This window comes from Anarrhichthys ocellatus, unplaced genomic scaffold (genome assembly GCF_004355925.1).
Source record: "Anarrhichthys ocellatus isolate YVR2014 unplaced genomic scaffold, GSC_Weel_1.0 scaffold4, whole genome shotgun sequence".
Classification (NCBI taxonomy): domain Eukaryota; kingdom Metazoa; phylum Chordata; class Actinopteri; order Perciformes; family Anarhichadidae; genus Anarrhichthys; species Anarrhichthys ocellatus.
This window is the reverse complement of record NW_022280034.1, coordinates 9,516,035-9,534,249: the sequence shown is the minus strand read 5'-3', so window position 1 is coordinate 9,534,249 and position 18,215 is coordinate 9,516,035. Positions and strand designations below refer to the sequence as shown.

General features: G+C 42.1%; 3 protein-coding genes across 5 annotated transcripts; all 3 read right to left on the bottom strand.

Annotated features, from left to right (window-relative positions):
- Positions 1-250: 250 nt before the first annotated feature.
- On the bottom strand, positions 251-3,719 carry tbx6 (T-box transcription factor 6). The gene is given in 9 exon segments (XM_031844117.1): positions 251-301; positions 303-1,455; positions 1,556-1,820; positions 1,926-1,984; positions 2,081-2,151; positions 2,422-2,565; positions 2,673-2,940; positions 3,076-3,289; positions 3,650-3,719. Coding segments are annotated over 9 exon segments (2,295 nt in total).
- A 1,696-nt stretch (positions 3,720-5,415) lies between these two features.
- On the bottom strand, positions 5,416-10,025 carry nif3l1 (NIF3 NGG1 interacting factor 3-like 1 (S. cerevisiae)). Of its 3 annotated transcripts, none has more exons than XM_031842488.1 (7): positions 9,972-10,025; positions 8,925-9,538; positions 8,598-8,754; positions 7,787-7,910; positions 7,372-7,510; positions 7,080-7,163; positions 5,416-6,987 (listed from the first exon to the last, which is right to left on the bottom strand). In XM_031842488.1, the coding sequence occupies exons 1-7, from the start codon at positions 9,983-9,985 to the stop codon at positions 6,803-6,805; spliced, it is 1,317 nt and encodes a 438-aa protein (XP_031698348.1). In that variant the 5' UTR covers positions 9,986-10,025; the 3' UTR covers positions 5,416-6,802. The 3 variants fall into 3 exon arrangements, with proteins under 3 accessions (XP_031698348.1, XP_031698354.1, XP_031698360.1); XM_031842494.1 differs by having other exon boundaries at positions 9,925-9,997; XM_031842500.1 differs by lacking the exon at positions 9,972-10,025 and adding an exon at positions 9,885-9,954.
- A 3,031-nt stretch (positions 10,026-13,056) lies between these two features.
- On the bottom strand, positions 13,057-15,656 carry cabp5a (calcium binding protein 5a). Its single transcript, XM_031843938.1, has 7 exons — positions 15,485-15,656; positions 15,193-15,242; positions 14,869-14,899; positions 14,582-14,725; positions 14,108-14,217; positions 13,808-13,955; positions 13,057-13,689 (listed from the first exon to the last, which is right to left on the bottom strand). The coding sequence occupies exons 1-7, from the start codon at positions 15,522-15,524 to the stop codon at positions 13,661-13,663; spliced, it is 552 nt and encodes a 183-aa protein (XP_031699798.1). The 5' UTR covers positions 15,525-15,656; the 3' UTR covers positions 13,057-13,660.
- Between the last annotated feature and the right edge of the window lie 2,559 nt (positions 15,657-18,215).

Here is an 18,215-nt window from a genome sequence, read left to right as displayed (position 1 = left end):
AAGATTTGCACAAAAAGCCTGGAGTATGGATTCTTTTATTATTTTTCACACTGGAATGGATACTTGAAAAGAAAATCTTCAACAGCTATTTACAAATTTGGATCAATCTCATTCATCTGTTTATGTGTTGAACCCTTGGGAAGACTCACTGACACACACCACAGTACATTGGGCCCCTAAAAGCGCTATCAAGCCAAAACATTTTTTACAACTTTACATTCTTGTATATTTTAAAACACAGCTCTTGAGCTCATATCCAGGTAGGACCCCTGGGGGTGAGCGTGCCCATGCTGGTGTTGTCTGTATAGATGCCTGAATGGGATGGAGAGGGATGAGTGAGGGTCCTGACAAAGCCGGAGAGGGTAGGATGGAAAGGCAGAGTAGAGGGATGAGGGAGGGGTGGAGGAGGGAAGACTGGAGGGAAGTGATGGATCCAGCTGAGGGAGAAGAGAAGGGTGGTGCAGTACCATCTCTGGGAGATAGGGGGCGGCAGGATTGAACTGTGGCATGGCACCCATCTCAACTGGAGGGTATGAGGAGGTGCAGGGATTGCGCAGGTTTTGAGGATGAGCTGTTGGGGGTATTGAGGTAGCTGAGGACATAGACTGCTGGAAGGAAGAGGAGACAGCCAAGCAAGAGGAGGGTTGGAAGGAAGGGTGAGGAAGGGAGGAGGATGGATGAGTGAAGGAGGAGGGCGGGAAGGAAGCAGCCTGGGCTTGGTGGCTCAGATTTGGGAGGTGAAGGGCATGGTGGGCAGAGCCGGGAGACACATTGGAAAAGGACAGATTCTGCATGTGTGGAGGGACAGAGGGGAAGGCAAAAGATGTGGGGGCACCATGAGTGGATAGAGAGCACGCCAGGCTGGGAGCCTGCGGGTGGATGTAGTTGAGGAGATGCTGAGCAGTAACTGGAGCAGGATCAGGATTTGCTGGAAGGGTATTTGGATAGATAAATGCTGCTGAGCTTTGATCAATGGATGAATTATTTCCGCTACTAATAGGTTCACCCTGCAGAGGATGACTCGGTTGAGAGAGCAGAGAATGAACTGATATTTGGTCCTGCAGTCCAGAATGACATGTGGAAGGTGGGGCAGGAAAAGAGGCGTCTGTAGATGTATGGGGGCTGATTGTCTCTGGGATGGTGTGATAGGTGTTGGCAGAGGGGGAGGAGGAGGAGGACAGGAGTGACTGTGGCGAGGAGGAGTTAGAGGGAGGTGGAGTTGGGAAGGTGAAGGAGGTCTGCTGCAGTGAGGGAGTAGAGGAGGAGGAGAGCGTGGGGGAAGAGGAGAGGATGGAGGGATAGTCGATAGGCTGATGATTGGATGTATCTGAAGAGTCAGGGACGGGGAGGGAGGGGAAGGAGGAGGATGACTGAGGGAGAGGAGCCAAGGGGAAAGAGGAGGTGTTGGTAGCGGAGAAGGTGGATGTATAAGCTGGTTCACCAATAGTGTCTGATCTGTGGTGGAGAAAAAGAAAAAACAGATATATATCTTAGTGTTGAAAAGATTTTTCACTTAATGCATTTAGAAACATGCACGCAAGAACCTTGCCTTTACCTTTCAATCATATGATTCGCCACCTCACTTCCCGGTGCGTCCTGCATCCCATTGGCCATGGAGATGCCGATATCAGATATCTGCGATGCCATGAATGCCTCGCCGAGATCTAGTGGATGCTCCGGGACCAGAGTATCTTGATAGGAGGCTCCATCTGGTCTGAACCCACAGGAGGGGTCAGGCAGTTGGGGCAGAGAGGCCAGAGCGAGGGCCTGCAGGTCTGTGCTGGTGGTGATGGGCTGCAGCTCAGTGGAGTCACAGTTCACTGAGAGAGAAAGACAGAAGCGGTGTTTTAGGACAAGGCAATTCAAGGCAAAGCAGGAAGTAAGAGTTATGTCAAATTAAGGGTTTAAAGTGGCATCCCACGTACCAATATCCAAGGTGTCTGTCAAGACAGAGATTTTGCGCTTCTGTCTTGCATCTCTTTGTCTGCAAAAAAAAAAAGATTCAGTTTAGATTCAGTTCCTCCACAATAAGTTTGCAACAGTGTAACGTGTTTCTACGTGGGCATATGTTGTGAATTACTTTTTGCTGTTCATGCCGTCATCTCGGAAGCCTTTAGCGAAGGGGTTGGAGTTGATCTTCAGCTCTGTGATCTAAAAGCAACAAAAAGAAACAATTTTGCAGTTGGTTTACTTTCCCTCTGCCTCTGTTCTTGGCTCTCAGTTGTTTTTTTATTTTGCATTGAATCTCTTACATACTATCTATGATTGCTCACAGAAAGATGTTCAGGGCACCGTGACTCTGCTACTCGTGATATTGGTACACAGAATTTCTTCTTAATCTTGAACTGCACTTTAATTGCAGGTCATTTAGTGCAGAATCTTTTGCCCCTTTATTCATACATAAACGTAGTATTATGGTACCTTGTTGTTCTGGTAGGCGGTGACTGTGAGAAACTGGGTCTCAGGGAAAACGAAGGAGTGTTGCCCTCCGCCCCATCTCAGCACGTCTCTGGCTTCAATTACATGAACTCTGGGCTGGTAGCGATGCAGAGAGTGCAGGATTATCTGGAATTAAAAGAAAAAATGAACTCAAAATGCACCATGAAGATCTAATCTACCAGTGGAGGTTTGGCCCTGTATTTGTGCCGGGTCAGCCAGTCTGCAGGACTTACATGTCCCTGAGAGTCCAGTGTGTTGTTGGTGAGCTTGGCATAGTGGAACGAGATGTTGCGGCTCTGCCAGTGAGCACCTGTGGCAGGCGAGTCTGGGTGGATGAAAACCCGGTCTGGTAGCTTCGCCTCTGCCCCGCCAACAGCCTGCCAGTCGCCACCTTGGAAGCGATAGCGGGAGTTGTCCAATGGGATGATGTCCAGGAGGAGGATGTAACGGAGAGATGGGTTCAGGCCCGAGAGCTTTAACCTCAGCCCAGGGAACATCCGTCTAAGAGTAGGAGCAGAAAGGATGTGAGAAACAGGCAGTTGTGAGTTACTGTAGGATTTGAGAAGTTGTGGACATGAACTGAATGGTTGTTACAGGAGGATTAAGTTAAGATAAAGAGACTGGAGGTTCTCTCACCTGCCCTTCTTAGTGATGATCATCTCTGTGCCCACAGAGCTGAACTGTTTCCATAAAGACGCATTCTCCAACTCCATCTTCACATCATTTTTTGGAATTTTGGTGGTCGGGTCGTTGGGGACGGGCGGGGGGGCCATCAGCCTTGGGGGCAGGGCTTTGGCCACCACGTCACAGGCGGGGGGGAACAACGGCATGTGGGCCGATGCCTGCCGGTCTATGGGAAGGATAAAAACCTTTACATGAATGGTTGAAATAAGGAGAGCACAGTGTAAATGATGGTTGTGTACCTGCATCTTAGTTGTGCAAAGAAAAGGACCAATCAGTGCTCAATCACTTGAAAAAACATATTTGGCTGCCAATAAACTAAATGAGCAAACATCTGAATCCAATTTCTCTCGTGAAGCAGTTGATGAAAAACAAATTGTATAGCCCCTCCAAGTATATCTAAAGTATTTCAGAAAAACATGCAAGACTTTTAAAGCAAACAGTTAAGAAGCATTAAATCACATTTCTTCATGAATGTATTTTGCATGCCTGTACACACACACACACACACACACACGCTCCCTCTCACCTCTGTAAAAGCAGTCTCCCATCCTTTGAGGTCCCAGAGTCAAACTGGGGTACATCTCCACACTCAGCATCTTCCTGGTCTGTGTTTGTTCTTATACTCGTCCTCTTCACCTGCTGCACAGTAACATTTCACACTTTAACTCTTGTTAGTTTCCTCATACAGATTTGTGATATCAATCCTCTGTTGTTTAGAAGACCTCTTCTTAAAATGTTCTGTTCTCTGTCACCTGTGTGTCCGTTCCTTTTTCTTCTGCTGTCCTTTGGTACTAATGCCCACAGCGGTGACTTGCTCTGTTAAATAGGTGTGTGGAGCTTCACACATGAGGCCAAATGGCCCACTTTTTTTTTTTTACACAGCTCTTTATTTGTCTCCACTTCTCTCCACACTACGCCCTCATCTTCCCTCCTGTCCCTGCTCGACAAACACAAACAACACCGGTCATATAGAGAGGTGATTTGCAACATTTAGGGTTTACTCTGGTGTCAGGTTGGAAAATGAGTGTGATTTGTGTTATTTCATGTCAGTAGAGGTATGTAGACGTCTACTCAAGTACGGTTTTCACTTATTTGTTGAGTATTCTTTTTCACTAGAGGCAAATATTGTGCTTTTTACTAGATACTTTACAGATAAGCATTTTAAATGCAACAACCATAAATTCAACTGAGAAGACATGATGTATTGCTAAATATTAAACTACCTAAACTATATAAAGTAGTTTAAATTTTCTCCACCTCGACCAGCAACAGCCAAATGTTGCTTGCACGTTAATGCATCAACTTGATGCATAACTTGATTATTGTGTGATGTAACTGACCACTGCATGTCAGGAAAAGCTGGCTCTAATAATTTAATTATACAAACTTATCTTCAATTGTTGTTATTTATAAAGCATTTAGTCACTACAGTATGTGTGTCAGATGTAAAACTGCAATTTGTTACCTGACACTCAAGATGTTCTGTAATAATTCTGGGTAATGCTACTACAAACTGAAAAGGCCTCTTACACATATACATCTTGTAGTTTACTGGCAGGACCCCCGTGGCTGTTTGATGACTTGACGACATGTTTCTTCCTCTCAGCAGGGAGGGACCTTGATCGAAGGTGGAAGAGGAAGACAGTTTGGCCGATGGCTGCAATTTGGCCACAAACTTGAGTGTCTAGAAGTTTCAATTCCAGTGTGAGCTGGGTATTAAAGTCAACTTTCAAAAAGCATTTTCTGGAATATTTAGCACTAGAACTGTTTAAAGAATCCATTCAAAGCAGATTCTGCCATCACTTGAGGGACGTTTGGTGAGCAGACAGGATTTCTAGTTAGAACACACAACGTGGACCACACAGACAAACCTGTGCTGGTAAGACCACACAGTCAATTAGTTAAGATGAGTTGAGGTGGATATTCACTTTAGTAAATGTAGTAATACCACAATGTGAGAATACTCTTTGCAAGTAGCAATCAAAATGCTATTTAAGGAGAAGTATAAACAAAATATACCTCAAGTGAAAGTACTCATTATGCAGCAGAGTCTCTCTTGTAGGTGTTATATTAATATTCATCATATCGGTGAATTATTATTACCGATGCATTAACATTTCAGCAGCGTTTTTGATGTTGTAGCCCGGTTGAGAGGCAGATTTTGGTTGCAAAATGTGAAGTGTCTTAAGAGAACACACTATTTCATGACTGAAAACCTGTTGCAGTAGAGTTCAAGATGTCTTCAGCTAAATAATGGTGGTGTAACAACATGTTGAAGTAACCAGGATCACAACAAGTCTTCATAAAAGACTTTAATATGCAAAAACGGTAAGCTGAGGCTTTTTGGAGGACAAGACAACGGATGATAGATGCTCTTAAGCGGAGGATTACCGTTACATCATAAGTAGAGCGTTTGCAACTAAAGTGGTCAAACAGAATAAACTGTTTGCCTGTGTGGGAGATTTCATGTGAGCAGGATCAATACTTCAGAAAAGGAAGAAGAGAACTCTTCTTCAAATGCTCTCAGATCAACCTGCTCAGAGACATTTCTGTCAAAGTGAAGAGTTGACAGCTGGAGTCACTTCACAGGAGTGAAGAATAAATGTTGTTCTAGTTGGTGTTGTCCTTCTCCATTTGTGTCTGCGTGTATGTATATGTGTGTTGGAGGAGATAAAAGCTAGTGAGGTCTGAGGGGAAGTGGAGGTGTGAATCACACCGAGAGAGAGAGAGCGGTCATTACCTTGATGGGGGCGGCGAGGTGTGTGCGATGACTCTTAATGTTTTTACGAACCGACAGGTGTGTCAGCCACCAGACTCGGTAACAGCCCATGATGGGGACTGTTACTTGTTTGTTTGCTCTTGTGGGGGCAGGTTTGAAGTGCATTAAGTATTACCATAGGCCTGCTCTCTGACATGTACATGCGAAGTTGTTTGATATGCACCTTTGTGTGCTCACTGAGGCCTAAAGGTCAGGTTACTGAAAGAAAAAGGAACATACCATAAGAGGCATTTGTATTTAAATTTCTGTTGTTGGCTCAGACGTTCCTGCTGTTTGAACACTTCCTGCATGACAGGGGGTGGTCGATGCACGATGCATGTTTACGATGGAACAACAAGCCTTTTTAATCGGATTGGGATTACTGTTTCTGTGAGCCAGATGCAAACACTCTTCCTTTTAGGGAAACATTTGTGGATGCTGAAATTCTCTTTCCACACCACCAAAGGGCACACTTGATGTCACAGATTACTAGGATTAAAAAAAAAAACACTGTGTGTCGTCCGTAAATAAATCCGCTGCATGCAGAAGACGCATGCATTCAGGTGACATGCTTTGTATTCAGCTCTCATTGTGCATTTGTGGGCTGATGTCTCACCCAACCTACAAACCGTTTTTGATCAACCAGAACCCATTTTTATTTATGATAACAAGAGTAACATGTAAAGGAAGCACTTTTCATAATTACATGAGGTACAGATATATTGAAATACTCTTTTTACGGCTGCTAGCTTTACATAAAGAGCCCGGTGCAATCATATCGTACACGTCCATTTCAGCTGCTCCATTAGAAAAAGTGTAAGGCGCTTTTGTATTTTGGATTTTATCCAATCAAAACAGTGAAGATGCATCCACCAGTTAGTAACTAACTAACTAACTGGTGCAGCTGTGGCTCCAGGGCGGTCAGACCACCTCCAGAGGGTCCCTGTCAGCCTTCGACACCGCCACCGTTACACTGTCCGGAAGACGCACAGCCAGCTTCTCCCTGAACACAGCCAGAAACCCACGCTCACTGTTGCTGTGCTCACTGAGGAGGACGTTGGTTCCCTTCGCCACGGCGTCCAGCACTTCATGGTGGGACATCTCGCCTGAACAATAGATATGAATACTACCATGTCAAGCTAATACATTGACAGTAAAACAAAATGTATCAATTGTTTTGAACACTTTAAATGTCTACCCGTGATGTAGAGGTCTGCCTTGACTCCGTCCAGTACAGAGGCTCCAGATCCAGCACATACAGCCACAGTACACACAGAGGACTCTGAAAAATATCAGAATAAAGACTTACTGACGCACACATTTAGATCTCTTGGTTGTTCCACAAGCTTCAACCTTTCATCCCTTAATCTAAAATTCCAGAGCATTCAGGACACCTGCTGCACCCAACGCTCGCCTCATGGGTAAGTGTTCATATCCTCGGCATTGTTTACATGTTTATGTAACCTCCAGTTTGTAGAAGAGTTGCTTACCGAGCGTCTGCCCAGATCCCAGAGCCAAACGGAGGTGACTCAAACCCAAGTGGGACTTCACTTTTTGGATGGCTGTTGCCAGCGTGACTGGCTGCTCCAAAACACTAAGCCGCCCTTGGCCATGGCCCGGGAGAGGGGGCTGCAGGGAGTGTAAGGTGGACAGTTAGTCAAAAAAAAGAAGTATCTACTATGCATAAAACAGGATGTCACTTTCCATGAACTGCTTTGTGAAATGTAAAGATTAGCTTTTTAAAAAGATGGAGCTCTGTTTCCATCTTAAAGAAATCAGTTTTTTCTTTGTGTTCCTGAAACAACACATTTGGTTTTCAGGAAACAAAAACTGTGTAAATATAATGTTAAAATGACTGAATCTCTTGATGTTCTTCAGTTCATCGTGTAAGCGTTTGTGCGGCACCTTTTCTAACTTGAGGATGCTGAGGGAGAGGCTGGGGGCATTGTGTCGTAACAGAGTCTGGACACTCGGTGTCAGCGCTGAGTCGCTGCAGGTTATGCTCACATGGACCTCATTGTTGTCTGGTCTGTTGAGAGGGGGACATTAACTATCATTAACTATGCAAAGGACATTAGTGGTGATCAATGGGTTTTAGCATGTTTAAACCTATCATCTGCTAGTTCTGTATACATTTTGTTACTGCTGACCATGTTTCAATTAACATAGATGATTAGTTTATGTTCTTTTCAGTATTTTTTAAAGTCCACACTTGCTTACAACAGGCAATCATTCAGAGAGGATTTTTAGCCTTTTATGAGGTGTCAACGTTATGGAACCAGCTTGTGGTCATGAAGCTGGGAACAGGGTCTGTGTGTCAGGCTTTTGCCAGAAGCTTTGATATCCGAGGTGTGAAAGTCAACTCCAGAATTGCATTCACAAGCTAATTAGCTTTAAAATCAGAACCAGAATAACAAACCAAGCCTGGATGTTGTGAATACTGTAGCAGTGGCTGTTGCTTAATTTAAACTCACACTCAAATATTACACAAACCTAGTTTTCACAACTTTGAAAAAAAAAAAAAAAAAGCAGATTTCAAGATAGCGGTGTTGTATTGTGAAAGTTTCAGTTGCTTTCGTGCTGCACTGAAATGAAGGAATTACAATAAAATGGTGCTTGAATGACAGAAAATCTAAGTAAAACCTATTCTATGTTTTGGAAATTGTCTGCAGTTCGGTAAAGTACAGAGAACTTGTAGTTAAAAGATGAACAGGACCTGCTGACTGAATGCTGTAGTGTTGATTCACTGTCACAAGCCTTCAGTTCCTCCAGAACACCGTTTAGTTCCTCTGTGCTTTTGACTGTGAACTCCAGTTTGTGACTTTGTGAGGCGCCACCGAGGGCCTGACTGAGCACAGACACCTGCCCACTACCTGAGAGTCAAAGATAGACACCAGAGATGGAAAAAAGACAAGATGGAGGACACTTGGTCAGAATAATGTGTAGTGCCATGTGTGTGTAGTGTGTTTAGCCTATACCTTAATTAAATATGCAAGTCCTGTAGGCGTGTGTGACACATGTTCCATTCAGAACGACATCTTACCGAGTCCCCCCACCAGCCAGTCGTTCACTCCCCCTTTAACACTATCCCACGAAGTGTGAGGGGAGAAGATCGCTATCCTGGCCTCCACAGCCCGGATGGCCAACTTCTGCTTCCAATCTTTCTGAACCAGACGCTTGATTGGCCGAAACAACGGAGGGTGATACGAGATAATGAGGTCGCAGCTCATGGCCTCTGCTTCGTCCATGACGGCATCCGTAAGGTCGTTGGTTAGCAGGATGGTTTTAACGGGCCGAGATTTGCTGGGCTCGACCAGAAGGCCGACATTATCCCACGACTCGGCCAGAGACAGAGGGGCGAGCTGCTCCAACACCTCCAGAACTTCTTTGAGCTCCATCGGGCCCGAACAGTGAGCAGAAAGAGAGAAGCGGCGGGTGGGAGAGAGCTGAAGAGAGGAGTGTTGGGGGACCGACGTTTGTTGGCTTGTAAAGAAGCCGTGACTGTGAGATGAGAGGAGAGATGGAGGGATGGATGGAACTGTTGAGGAGCAGAGAGCAGCCCGTGAGGTCAAGCTCCTCCTGGTACAATGTCTTCTGTAGGTGAGTGAAAACAATGTCCAAGAAAGGCTTCTACATCCGGTCAACATCAGTGGAGACCTGTGTGGACAGAAAGACAGACCACTGAGTCCTACTTTAATAACTAAGAGTTAGCTTACAACCTGAACTTTCTTTGTTAGCTTAGTATCTAGCTAATCTAACGATAGACAATTAATGTTTCTGGCCCTGAAGCCTAGTATTGTTGCTGTGCCGCTATTTAAGCCCTCAGTATGTAACATGATACACAACCATGAGTGGTGACTGTCACTAACTGCTGGGAAGCATGCAGCTAACAGCAGTGCTAGCTACTCAGCTAACATTAGCTGCTAATACAGACTAAATGAAACCGCTATATTTAAAAACACACCGCGCACTTATCAGTGTGTGCATCAGTGAACTTATTTACTTTCGCTTGCTTTTCACTATAAAGTATGAAGACTACTTGCGTTCTGTTGTCGTACACATTTCTCCAGAGCTATGAGAGTGTACTCACTGGAGAACTCGCATGTCCCTTTCCGGCTTCCGTTTCTTACATCTATTGTTTTGATTGGACAGTTGAAATGGCAGGGAGCATCGTGTGAGCTCTATGGTTAGAGCACTTTTTGCTCAAAAAGTGGCAAAGTATGTGATTTTATTGCATTGCCATCTACGGAAAAAATACTTCAATAGCTCTGTTCTAGTCAAATATCAGCAGAATTTCTATTCATGTTGGGTAAATTATGATAAACTAAAAATGAACGAAAACATGACAAAATAATCTGCATAGTCTGGCTGTAGTCTATGATCAAAATGTTGTCTATGATCAGAAGTACGAGTTTGTTTTGATGCATACGCATATGACTATTAACATATGTAATGTGGGACTGTGTAACTGTGTGGACGATAAAGAGATAGGTTACATTAACTACCACGATGCTTATCGATCATACCAATTTATTTTATTTTATTTTTCTCCATTTTCATATGAAAAATATACAGTGGGACTCCATCGAACTGCATTTAAGAAACACTGAACCTGAAATATTATCCTACACACTAGTGTGAGAAGAATAAGTACTGGCAGATCTTTAAATCGGATGGATGAATCACACCTTCTCAGTGATAGAGGACATTTATGTTTATCTGCAAATGGCATTCCAACTTGTTTTGATGTAGCTGAGAGCATAGCATATGTAATAGCATAGAGGAAGGCTATAAGCCTTTGACCCCTGACTCTGAAGGATCTTATTTTTGATCTGTTAAGACACTGAATTCAGATTCTAGTCAGTAGCCTCTAAATGCAGAAAGCTGCACTTTGATTATGTTTTGCATAAACACATTAACCTAGTTTAATTCTCTATACTTTAGTTCTCAGACTGGAAAAAGAATGAATTCCAAAATGATTGGAACATAACCTTTATTATATTTGAAAGCATGCATCACAGTGTATTACTACAACTTGCAGTAAACGTTGACATTTTGCAAAAAGAACCAGAGAGGCTGAATTTAATCAGATGGGGCTAAAGCAACAATCGAATTGAGTTATTAATACACAACACACGTGTCCGTCAAAGTCAGTTCTATCTTTGATGCTTCTGTTGTGGGTTTTTTCCGTTGTTGATGCTCAGCTTCTTTGACTTTATGACTTATGTTAAAACTCAACACTTAACGGCTGGCTCAGTAACTGTTATCTATCTGACTCGTGGTGAGACAGGATCTCACTATTAGGAACTCAGTAACGAACACCCCCAGAACACGAACAAGAAGAGAGATTGGTTTTCTTCAGTTCACGCTGATTTATTTGCGTCACAAAGTATACAAGTAAACCGAGCTGTCCGGAGTCAACTGACTTCACAATAGCATTGTCCATTACTTTATACCTCCATGCTACCCTAAGTCATTCTGTCATTCTGTGATCAATGTGAGCAGGAAAAGACCAGAGGACTTTGATAAACTGTATTAACTCTCACTGGGCAGGTGGTCACGCAGCAGATACCCTGCGTGTAACCCTAACCACTTCTCAGAAAGATTAAGTATTTTAGAATAAACAAATCTGCACACACAAACAAACAAAGACTGAGTGGAGGGTTATCAATGTTGGGAGATGATTGCAAATGGTTCAACCGTAGTAAGCTGCTGGGCAAAGTGGTTACCTCTGAACTGAGTCAGAGAGCAGCCGAGGGAGAGATTATTGTGGATTAATGCAAATAAAGGTCGGGCCCTGATCAGGGAAGGATCAGGGCAAAGGCCTGGCAGCGAGCATTACATCATCGGATTCTTCCTTTGACCGTATTAACCTCTCTTCACACTACACCGCTCAGTTTAAATGGGACTTCCCTTTCAAACACGTACATTAGATCATAAAGGATGAAAAAATATGAATCCTTCCTATATAATTCTTTTTTCACTTCCTGCTTTCACATAAGAGCATTTATGTTCAGCACTGACAATGTGTTACTTATAGATTAAGTATATTGCCACAGCTATGCCCCGTAGTATTCAATCTGTGGAGTGCCACTGACAGATGTGTGTTCAAGAACAGCTTCACTTTTGGTAATTGGTACTATAAGCCCTTGTGCCCCATCTGTTCGTCTATTTGAAGTCTGCCCCGTATGTCATGCAATAACATCTGTCTGGCTGATGTGTCCCCGACTGCAAGGGGGCACTGTGTCCCCGTCCACATCCCTAAATTCCCAGGTGTTTAGTCTGAGCTGTGCCGGCTTTGGGTCAGATTGACACAGTACTGGAGAATAACCACATATTCTGTTCACAGGTCTTTGTATCAGGAAGTGAAATCTGCAAAAAGTCTGGTGCAAATTTGAGACAACTTTGGTGTTTTTGTGAAATGTGCACTAGCTGCTATTCCAGATAAAATGCTAACTGTGTATCAGTGGAGAAAAAAATAAACAACTATGCCAACTAGCACTGATTTGCTGTGCTTCTGTCTGGTCACATATGTTTTCTCTTTTCCTTTAAACAAAATAAACAGCTAATACTCTGAAACGTTTCCTCACACTTTTCCTCAGTGTCTGAATTTCCCCAAATGTTAAAAACTTACTGGGCATTGCCAAATTGAAAAAAAAAAGACTCTTCATCAGGCTAAATTTAGGGACAAGTACATCTTTTTTTTGGTCTTTTTTATGGCACAAAATACAAATCTGTTATGCGTCATGATGTCAGAATTATGAGATCTCTTTATCCCGATGTCCTTCCAAAGCCAGTTCTGGGAAGTTGCTCAACCCTCAACTACCCGCCGACAGAACAGCAGCAGCAGCACTGATGTTTTTGGTTTCCAAATCCCTTCTTTGGTACATGAAATCCAAAGATAATTCTGCTGGTTTATTATACAAGCAGTGAGTTTTGTATTATTATGCAAGTAGATTTACTACTGATGTCATGCTGAATATGTGTTCCACATTTGAATAGAGAAAGACATTTGCTTTGCATGTCGGCACTGAAACCATAAACTGGACTGATAAAATAAAGATTCTTGCAGACTAATGGATGAATACACCGTGTCCTTGGCTTCCTTCAGGTGTCACAGGAAACATGTCGCATTCATTCAAACCAAAACTCTTGTGCAAAGTTTACATACTTTAAGGTTTTATTTAGATATCTGGAAAATACTTGTTACCAGGATTCAACTTGTTGGAATCAATCCATAGATTCATTATGTAGACCAACACATTGCAACTAGCCCAGGCCGAATACTGTACATGTACATTTGCTATACACTTAATAAATGCTTGATAACTTTAAATCTAATTTTTGCATGATAACATTGTTTCAGTAATAATAATACTGTTGGAATAATTCTATAAAGAATAAATATTTTCTATTACCAATACATACAGTACATTTCATAAATGCTATCCGATTCAACAAAACAATCCAAAATGACTTTCTGTATTTAAAAGAAATGCCATTAAACAAATCAATATAGTTTACACAGTCGTTTCAATGATCTTAAAAAATATCAATCAATCTTTGCATAGATGTAAAATACTCTCTGAAAACAACTTCACACTGCTTAGCTTTTCTTCGCAGCACTTTATTCAAATTTAAGAAATGATTACTTGTTTGTTCCTAACATATAGCCTACAAATTCATCTGTAATCCAGCTTCATAGAAAGACAGCATCAATATTAACGCATGTCCGTAGAGGTGCAATGGTATTTCCTTGATTGACAGCCTCCTCAACTGTCATTTGTTGGACATCATTCTGACGAACTCTGCAGCAGAGAGGAAGAGTGTGATTAGTTTAGTGAGAGATTCATTTATAAAACTGCTGTGGATGCATTTATTCTATTATTGATTTCCATGTCACTGCAGCTGACAGACGGGTCACACCTTCAAAGTCTACTGTGCCATCTCCGTTGTCGTCTGCTTCTTTTACTATGGCATCTATCTCCCTGCGGTTCATGTGCTCTCCCATCAGCTTGGTCATGGCAGACCGCAGCTCCTCTGTGGTGATCTCTCCGTCTCCGTCCGTGTCGAACTGACCAGAGAAACCGCACAGAAGCACAAGAGAGTGAGGTCAGTGGTTATCTTTATGGCATCACAGTGAGTGAGTTGGGCGCATATTTCGGTCAAATCTGGCTTTGAAGCTGCTGCATTTTGGAAAGTTTCAGGGAAATGTTTCACCCTCACCTCTTTAAAGGCGTCTTTGAGCTCCTTCACGCCAATCATCCCAGCCGTTTCTGCCAGAAGCTTTGGGGCCATCAGATCTACAAAGTCATCAAAGTCCACTTTGCCACCAACTGCAGGGGAAATCACAAGAAATGATTCAGGACATCCGTGGGCTCTTCCGTTTCTTCATTTCTGTGTTATTTTTGCATCAAATGAGCTTATAGCTGTACAATTTCTCATCAATTTCTGCTGTTGAAAAAGTAGGACTGTCCTCAAGAGTCACACAAAAGCACCACTTTAAATCTTGTGTTTACCAGAGATGTGCTTCTAAGTTTTGTACAAATATGTCATTGAAATAAATGACTACATAACAAGAACAAAAATCTTATAGACCAAGACCAAAAAGACTGATTAGTCATTTAATTGACTAAAGGTGTGCAGCCCTACACAGCTAATCTTTTTTTTTTTTGTATATTTAGCCCTGCAGGGACTCACGGTTCATGTTGATATTTTGGCTCAGCTCGATCAGCTCCATCTCCGTGGGCATGTAGCCCATTGTCCTCATCAGATTCCCCAGGTCCTTGCAGCTGATCAGCCCATCCTTGTCTTTATCAAACTCATTGAATGCATCACGTAGCTCTGCAGAGGCGTACAGAAAATAGTCAGTTAAGGTTATGTGGCAATTGACAAGTAAATGAATAGAATGTGCAAGAGTTTAATCTGCATTTACTGATGAAATCATTAGACTGAGCAGCAATGTAGATTATGAGAGTTTAATTTACCATCAATCTCTTCATCAGCCAGTCCTCTTGCCTGCTCAAAAAGAAAAACAATTGGTTAGGTGAACCAACACAAAATCAACAAAATGGATGTTTTATTTATTTTTATAGCTCAATATATTATTCCTACAGAATTAAACGTCACTGTAACAGACATTAAACTGTGGATTGAAGTGTAGATTATGCCCGTATTGGCAGGTGTATCATCAGTGGCATGCAATAATTTCATACCGTTTGGCATATATAAACCAATTGAACTTTCATCAAACATCAGCACAATCCCATCAAAATTAAAAATAGCAAAAAGGTTGTTATTGTTGTACTTACAATATTTTTCCCTCCTCGCAGGAAGATGCACGCTGCCCCCAAACTCATTTCTGCAAGAGGACAAAACAGAGTGATGTTTGCCAGAGCAGGAAAGTTAGGATTAAGACAGATTGAGTTGTCTTTGTTCCAGCAGAAGGGTTGAACACTATGTCCTATGTCTGAACTCTGTGTGTTTGTGTGTGTCTTCATTTTCTGACATTATGAAAATACTTCTCAAAAACAAGTCAATTTAGATAAAAGAACCATTTTGACAATAAGAATTAAGTGTCATCATGTGGGTATTTGTGCTCACCTTTTTCTGGTGATTTCTTTTCATCAGCCAAGTGCATCATACGCGACCTCTGAAGTCGAGACTTGGCAGCTGACCTTCAGTGCAAAGAGGCCTCTGTCTTCCTTGTGTTTCTTAATCTTCTTCTCAGTATCGGTCCAGTTCCTCCTCAGCCAGGACAGCCTGCTTCTCAGTGTGTCCGCCCGGTTTGCCAAGGCTGAAGGGATGCTGAGAGGTTGTATGAGGGAGGTGTGGCCGCATCCAGGGTTGTATGCCGGCGGGGAGGAGCCAGCGGTTTGACGGGGCCCACCGGGTTCATGTATGAGCTGAAGGGATGCAGCTCTGCTTCCAGCTGAGTGTTTACATGTAGATTATACTGCCAGCTGGGCCCACGGCTGACAGAAGAATTAGGATACTGTCAGTTCACAGGTTATTAGGGGTAACCAGTAATCATAACGTTAACTCTGTTTTACAGGCTTTTATTGGACTTGAACTGGATAAAAGTCAGTTTTGTGTTTTTCAGATGCATTTTGTCTCATTTACTATTTTGTGTTTGATTGTATTTGTTAAAGTGATTTTTCAGGATATTTATTTATTGCTGAAATTTCTTCGCCTCTCCTTGTCTTCTCTCATCTTCTGCATCATCTAATAACCATCCAACTTAGATCAAATGCTCCACAATCATCAAATAAAAAGTCCAAGTAAAAATGTTTTGCTTTTATTCCCCCTTCAGACATACAATGTCCTAATAACAATAATCATTTCCGGTGTTCATTTCCTCTGGATCAGGACACTCTTATCAATTCTTGTGAGGTTAACTGCATTACTCCTAATGGGAAAGCATTATTTTAAAAGAGTGAACTTATAATAATATGTATAGGCTACCTACATACTTATGTATTGTGATTATATGTTACATTTTGACTAATCGTAGGCTTTACTCCTTTGAGTTTGAACCCTCTAAATCATCGGCTTCATTGTTTCTGTTAAAAATAATTCGACAGTGACACTATAAAAGAAGAGAGGCTAATTCGGATCCTCCGTCTGTTGTTCAAGCCCACATTGTTTTCAAAAACATGACAGTCAAATTGATTTTGGATGTATGTAAGAGCCACAATCCAGTTACGGCTAATATCCGAGTGTGTGATAATCTGCATTAGTATTGGTTACATTTGCGAGGAGAAAAACAAAAAGATTATTTCTTCCATGAAATACTCTGATGACAATGTCAGGGATTAATGCCCCGAGGTCGGTCTTCACTTACACTGGCTGATTTGAAACACTTCTGCACATCTGACCTTAACTGCTTCTCTGTTATGTAAATTCATCCAAAATCTGTTTGCATAAGAAGCATAATCCTCAGCGGAAGCCAGAAACGATTTTGATATCTTTCCCCCCTCCCTCGTTGCAGTGGGCCAGCTGTGGTGTTATGCAAAGCCCCGGCTGTGAAAGGATGTCTGTGGAGTGGAGGGCAGGAGAGATATGGGTGAGGAAAGTATGAATGAAACTAAGGAGAGGAAAGGGGAGGCCTGAGTGGCAGAAGGTTACGTATGTATAGGTTTAATTTTAGTTTTAATACATTTTAAAGGATATCAGCAGCTGATTGCAAGGGAGAATGATCATATAGAAAGATACAGAGGGAAATGTTTGGTTTTAATGTGTGTCTGTGCGTGCGTGCGTGCGTGTGTGTGTGCGTGTGTGTGTGTGTGTGTGTGTGTGTGTGTGTGTGTGTGTGTGTGTGTGTGTGTGTGTGTGTGTGTGTGTGTGTGTGTGTGTGTGTGTGTGTGTGTGTGTGTGTGTGTGTGTGTGTGTGTGTGTGTGTGTGTCAGTCAGCTACAAGTGCACATCAGAGATTATACTGAGCGGATCATGAGAGGCTCAGCCAAACAAACCATATGTGTGATTGTGATGACGAGTGTCCGTGTGTGCGGAGATAATTAAGTTAACTGATGTCAAACTTCAAAATGTATTCACATTAAAAGGAATAATTGATGTGAGGGTCCCGGGACAGAGGAGGTCGCATGTGTACAGATTGTAAAGCGCTATACAAAATATATTGAATTAAATTGAAATTGAATAGAAGAAGGATTGCATAGATTGACTTTACAGCTAAACTCAAATGATACACTGTCATCTGACAAGTCATCGGTTAATAAACATAAGCCATCTGTCTGTTTGTGATGCAATATGCAATACTTAACAGAAAGCAAGGCTTGCACCCAAACATATATCACTGTTAAAGTAGATGGGTGCCGAAAAAGCTTGATACCAATTGGTATTTGTTGAACTTTCAACTCCGTTGTCAGTATGTGAATATATAAACTAAGTTGTATTGTGTTCAGTGGACAGTTGTAGAAATCACTTCCTATGATGACTTTTATTTTAAAGTGCTTACTTTCTTATTATTTGGGTCAAATATTATAATTTTTCTGAAATAGCTTTTGATTTGGGTCAGGATTAAAAAAGAAATTGTGAAGATGCATTTCCCCTTGTTTCATGATTTTTATAATGATGTATAAATTAGACTTTGCTTTACTTAACAATTACATTTTTAAGATAGTTTGTGTTTGTGCTCCACATTTCAGAGGGAGATATTGTACTTTTTACTTCACCACATTCCAGTAAGCCTAGTTGTTACTTTTCAAATGCAGGTTTTACATGTGACTATCATACCTGTATCATATTCATTGTGTAGGAAATAGGCTACAACTGCATTTCGTTGTGCATCCCTGTGTTGCATAATGGCGAGAAATGC

Excerpts from the sequence above, each read along its gene's own strand:
- nif3l1 (XM_031842488.1), bottom strand. Across the intron at positions 8,755-8,924 it reads CTGGCTGGTGGGGGGACTCG|GTAGTGGGCAGGTGTCTGTG; the intron begins GTAAGATGTCGT and ends TTTGACTCTCAG. Across the intron at positions 6,988-7,079 it reads GGCAGACCTCTACATCACGG|GCGAGATGTCCCACCATGAA; the intron begins GTAGACATTTAA and ends TCTATTGTTCAG.
- cabp5a (XM_031843938.1), bottom strand. The coding sequence starts at position 15,524 with ATGATGCACTTGGCTGATGAAAAGAAATCACCAGAAAAAG. Across the intron at positions 13,956-14,107 it reads TCAAAGACGCCTTTAAAGAG|TTCGACACGGACGGAGACGG; the intron begins GTGAGGGTGAAA and ends TTCTCTGGTCAG. Across the intron at positions 13,690-13,807 it reads TGGCACAGTAGACTTTGAAG|AGTTCGTCAGAATGATGTCC; the intron begins GTGTGACCCGTC and ends TCTCTGCTGCAG.